The 6,000-nt window shown below is 28.8% G+C and overlaps 1 protein-coding gene across 1 annotated transcript; it reads right to left on the bottom strand.

Annotated features, from left to right (window-relative positions):
* Positions 1–249: 249 nt before the first annotated feature.
* On the bottom strand, positions 250–2,010 carry LOC145059527 (uncharacterized). The gene is made up of 5 exons (XM_079007372.1): positions 1,798–2,010; positions 1,254–1,382; positions 1,039–1,159; positions 889–970; positions 250–713 (listed from the first exon to the last, which is right to left on the bottom strand). Exons 1-5 carry the CDS (start codon positions 2,008–2,010, stop codon positions 419–421), a joined length of 840 nt encoding a protein of 279 aa, XP_078863498.1. The 3' UTR covers positions 250–418.
* Between the last annotated feature and the right edge of the window lie 3,990 nt (positions 2,011–6,000).

The raw sequence follows: 6,000 nt of genomic DNA, 5'->3' as shown, positions 1-6,000 counted from the left end.
TTGTCATTCTTTAAGTGGTTGAATGTGATATACATAGACTGTAATTGGAGAAAATGCAACTGATGGTCAATGGTCAAGAGAGAAAGAGAGAGGGGCTAGATGGCCAATTTTTTACTTTGGACCCACCAAAAGTAACTATTACGCAATCATCTTTTGTTATTTCAAGATAAAAAATATAAAATGACGTGAAGTCAAATATGTACTCATCTAAAACAGACGTAAATACTAAAGAACTTCGAAATTAGTATCATATAAAATTAACACCCATTGTAGCAAACTATTTACCAAATTACAACAATAAATACCTTGAAAAACAAGTGTTACACAAACAAACTATACAAAATGTGGTGCTTCCGACAAATTACCACCATGTTTAGGTGCCTCAAAAAGCTTTTTCTACTCTGTACAAATGACAAGTTTACCCATGTGTTCCCACCCATCCATTAGGGATACCATGTTTATGAAACCATTCAGGCATGTGAAACTTTTCATAGAGTAGAGGCCTTACATCACCCTGTTCAGACAGTTGCTTCAGAAGTGGGAGAATGACATCAAGAAGCTGATTATCATGTGGTTGTCCAACAGAAAAAGGCATGCATGGGATTCCATTCACTGGTTGCAATAAGAAACTGAATGGATTGTTGTCAACAATCACAATTCTGCAGAAGTTTCTTGATATGCAAGAAAGATCCTTCACATGTTCTCTGTATTCCCTGCAAAAATTAAAAACGTTTAACCTCTTCCTTCAACTATATTATTATCTAGAAAGAGATAGGATAATAAATGGCTAAATGCAACATATAGCAGTTTCTATTTATCTTAATTACATCATTGTACTTTCAAATTATACTTTATTAGAATTTAGAACATTGTACTTTAAAAACTTACGTGGAACTTGTTGAAGGGCGATAAAGTCTCCGACTAAATCTGTTTTCAGCATCTATTCTGTCAACAAGTGGTTTAGCATAACCTGCAATCATGTAATAAATTAATAACTAAAGCTGAAAAAATCAACAAAATGAAAAGCAGTGAGCAAACCTTCAAGGCCTGCAGTGAATAGAATAAGATCAACAAATAAACTGAGTTGGGTAAGAAATCCGTGCAATCCAGGACGTTCGAATACTATTACATAGTTGATTTTGGGTTTGCCTTCACTTTCCTTCAAATCAGAAGTTTGAATGTTATGTTTGGTTATTTATCTTTATGATAGATGATAAAGAAGATGAGTAGATGATGAAGATAGACATTCTTACCTTGTCTAAAGATAGACATTCTAGCTCAAACCAATTCAATCCAACATCTATGGCTTGATTACGAACAATGGCAGGTAAACTGGAAGTCTCATAAGCACATACCAGAGTTTCATCCAAATCAAGAACAACCTACAGCGAGAGTTACATCAATGTTTATAATCAAGCTCAAATCTAATTAGGTTTATGCACGTAATCTGCTTGAAATATGATATTTGATGTAGAGGCGTTGATTCAATGACTCTAAACAGTACGAAGAGGTAAAAACTTAGGTCTCCCGATGTAAAGTATCACTTATTGCAGTAGTATTATCATATGATCTAGGAATTTGAAGTTTTGAACACGAATTCAAATTCTAGAAAAGCGCATGCGTCATCGAAATTAATACAAACGCCTAACAGTTGTAAGTTGTTGATTCAATAGAAGCAATAACATAAATGAGGGAAAGGGGGTGATGGGAACTTCCTATATGTATGTGAAATCAGTTATATCGAAGATTACTTACTCTCACAGCCGAACATTGGATATGCTAAAAATCACAACAAACATGAAACTCGAGTGAGAAGCCGAAGTTAAAGTAGGAATAGAGGATTAGGGAGGATGTAGCGAGAAAGAACTTTGGCTTATCGAACATAATGAGAAATTGATGGAGAAGTTTATATTCATGGCTAGAGATAGAGGATGAGGTTAAAGGCGGATGAGGAGAGCCATGATCTGATACACTATGGATAAATGTAGAAAGATGAGTGCTTGGAGCCATGTTTAGGGTTTTTCTTAAAAGGTGAGAGAGAGAGAGAGAGAAAAAAAAAGAGAAGTTTAGCAAACGCCAGATATAAGGAAGATGGACCGGATTAATGAGTATTTGAATTTTGAATTCAGAATTTTATCTTAAGATCTGGGTTTGATCGATTCAAAATTTATCAAAAAATTATGAAGCTACCGATATATTGGGAAAAGATTGGACGGGTGGATTAAAAACTTATACTTATGCTGTATTACTTGGTTATATTTTAAGCTTATATGTTTGGATGATTTAAATTTAATATTATTTTATTCATGATTAGTTGTACTTTACGTTTACTTGGTTATACTTTAAGCTTATATGTTTGGATGATTTAAATTTAATATTATTTTATTCATGATTAGTTGTACTTTACGTTTAGAGACTTGAACGTCTTAAAAAAATATTATTATTTTATTGGATCTATTTATAGAAATAGTATGATTTCTTTTATAAGTTAGTAAAGATATATATATATATATATATATATATATATATATATATATATATATATATATATATTAGTTATATCGATAGTAATCGTTTTTAAAATGAATTATATTAGTTTCTTTTGAAATTATAAATTATAAATTTAAACTAATTGCTAAAAGAATAGATTTATCATTCATATACAACCATTTCAAAACTAATGATAATAAGCGAATTTATTATTATTAGGATTAGGATAAAAAAAATAAAATAAAAGACGTATTGGAACCGTGTGCTTGTTGTTGTAATGTGCTCCCATACTTGCGGGCTGTGGGCTTGTGATGGATAATTGGACCACACCGAGTTGAAAACTTGAATGTCACGAGATATGGGCAAAACTTCACGGCCGTCGTGACGTGTCGGTATCTGCCTTACTGGTGGGCCCACACATGCTTGTCGGCTACATGTCACTTTCTAATACTGCCAAATTATCACTTTTTGATGCCTTGAAATTGAAATCCCATTTTTACCCTCTGTTCACTTTCATATTACAGTACTTGACCTTGACTTGGTCTACATTTATCTACCTCCCTAGTGTCAAGTGTCAACAGTCTTTTTCTTTGATAGGGATTGTGTTTGAATGAGGATTATGATCATATAATTCTATAAAATGTTTTTTTTTAACCGTATTAAACAGAAACCAGAATTTATACAAATTTATACATGAAAACACAAATGTTTAATTCTGTGTCGTATACATGTTATATATCACATGAAAAATATTTGTGTTTTATACGTTTTTAAACAAGTAAATTTGTGTATGACCCATGTAAGGCACGAAACACTAAAATGCTCTGTTAATAGATTATTCTGAAGAAAAAATTTTGTGACTCATATATATATATATATATATATATATATATATATATATATATATATATATATATATATATATAAGATTTTCAAGATAAATAAAATCACAATCTGGTAACTTTCCATATAATCACGTTAATTTGATCTACAATACACCCCTTTTCATCTAACTCCCCGACATGTACAACTACTTAAATAATTTAATTTGCATAGCAAATTAAAATTAATTGACTACTAGTTAATAGATGTAGAACGTGTATTGTGGGTGGTATATTTCTGGAAAGAAAAATTGGGCCGGAGAAAGACGTTTATGGCTTTAGGGTAGTGGACAAGTAGCGTCTAGTGTGGTTGAAGTTCCATCACATGGAGATATGTCTTTTGAATGACCTTTCATGAATTCATCTTTTAGTTTTTAATGCTTCTCACCAATATTTATACAAATTAAAATATTATTATGTAATCTAATATAATAAATGAAGGTTTTTTGCTACATGTCATCTTCTTATTCATTTTGACACATGTCATTTTCTAGAATTTTTAAATTTTCTATTTTCCACTTGTCATTTTATTGTATTTTTTATTTTATTAAATTAAAATTTCATATTTAATGTGTAAGGTAATATATATGTAAAATATTTATTAGAAAAAGTTTATATATGTAATGTATTCAATACATTAAAGTCTCATTAATTTTAATAATTCAAATTTTTCTCATTTTTCTTATAAATTCAAACTTTTCAAATTGTTAAATTTTATATTTATTTTTTTTAATTAAACCCATGTAATACATGGGTCTCATACCTAGTTACATAACATAACATAGTGCATAAGACTTCGTTGTATGATTTGGTCATATTTAAAAACATTATTACATAATACATAGTCTATTTATAAAAAGAACATTGTTGCAAAAATTAAGAAAGAAAAACTAAGCCTTGTTGAATGAATAAGTAATTAGCTCTTAAATTATTGTGGTTATATATCTTTAGGGGTGTAATGAGCCGAGTCAAAGCCAAAACATACCCAAGCTCGGCTCAAACTCGTTGATATTCATATGGGCTCGAACTCGTGGTCGGCTCATTTCGAGCCTAGTTTCAAAGCTCGTGTTCGGATCATGGGAAAAATAAAATATACGAGCTTGGCTCGGCTGGGGCTCGTTTTGTTTACTATGCGAGCCTAAACGAGCCTATGCTCGACTCGGGCTCGTTTATAGTATTTGAGCTCGTTTGATTGTTTATCAAACATTCAAGTGAATAATCCAACATCAAAACATACATTCATACATTCCATATTTCTACTGGTTTAATATCTATAAAATATAACCAAACATAAGAACATAGAGAGTAAAAGCTCACATTACTAAAATAGTAGTTCTACTCCAAATTAAAAAACAACTAGAAATAAATAAATCTTTCTCGATGCAACTTCACTACTCGATACAAAACCCTAGATGGCTAGATGTTGTGCGTATGAAGGTATGCTCTGAAAATTGAATTGGAAAAAAAAGTGAATTTTCCGATTAAAAGATTAAGAAAGATTATTACTTTATTAGTAAAATATAATACATAAAATAAAAAATATATTATTATTATTATTATTATATATATATATATATATATATATATATATATATATATATATATATATATATATATATATAGGCTCGCGAGCCTAATCAAACTCGGTAACATAAGCTATGGCTCGTTTAACTTGAGCTCAAGTCAAGTTTTTAACGAGTCGATCAAGTAGCTCCGCTCACTTACACCCCCATATATACCTTCATCAAAAATGTTATAAATTCATGTATTTTTCTATTTGAATAGCACACAAGAAAATATCTCAAAAGTGCATACCATCAAGTATATGTATATGGATACAATATCTTAAATGTGCATACCATCAAGTATATGTATATGGATACTTGTAACAGGAAACTACAATGTTTATCATATTAAAATATAATTATTTACTTATTAGTTTGTATAAATATATAAGGTTTCTTTGCTACATGGGGTCTCTGTAATTATTATTTTTTTGTATGACTTCTTTTATGTTATTAGTAGTTTATAACCCGTGAGAACCACGGTTATAAAATTAATTAAACTTTCATATTAAAAAATTAAAACTATTAATCAATTATTTTAAATAAATTATTACTTAAGAGATATTTTTTAGTTATGTAAAATTATAATCGTTGATTTAAATAAATATGTAAAGTTATATCATCTTATAATTTGTATTAATTTTATTTTATTTTTTAATCTAATGTTATTATTTTAATATAACTATAAAGACAAATTATAAAATTTAAAATTTAAAATGAAGAATCAATTATTAATTTAATGTAATTAGAGTGGAAATTTTAAATTTTAAAATTGATAATTAATAGGTTGACAAATGGAATGATATGTAACATATAATATTAATGAAAAGTTCTAATAGTATGACACTTGTCAATTTAATAATAAACTTATTCATTTATTAGAATAGAGAGATTAAACTATTTTCAAACCATAACATAGTTTTTGCATTAAAATGTATAATATTTGGTATTCATCTCTTAACCTAATATACCATGTTTGATACTAAAAATATTTGAGTCTCTAATAAGTTTGTCTTACATGTTTTTTATTAAAATATATTATTAAACAAAATAGACCATATAAA

Source organism: Lactuca serriola, chromosome 6 (assembly GCF_051521515.1).
Source record: "Lactuca serriola cultivar US96UC23 chromosome 6, Lser_US96UC23_V15, whole genome shotgun sequence".
In the NCBI taxonomy this organism is placed as follows: Eukaryota; Viridiplantae; Streptophyta; class Magnoliopsida; order Asterales; family Asteraceae; genus Lactuca; species Lactuca serriola.
This window is presented reverse-complemented; position numbering and strand designations above follow the sequence as displayed.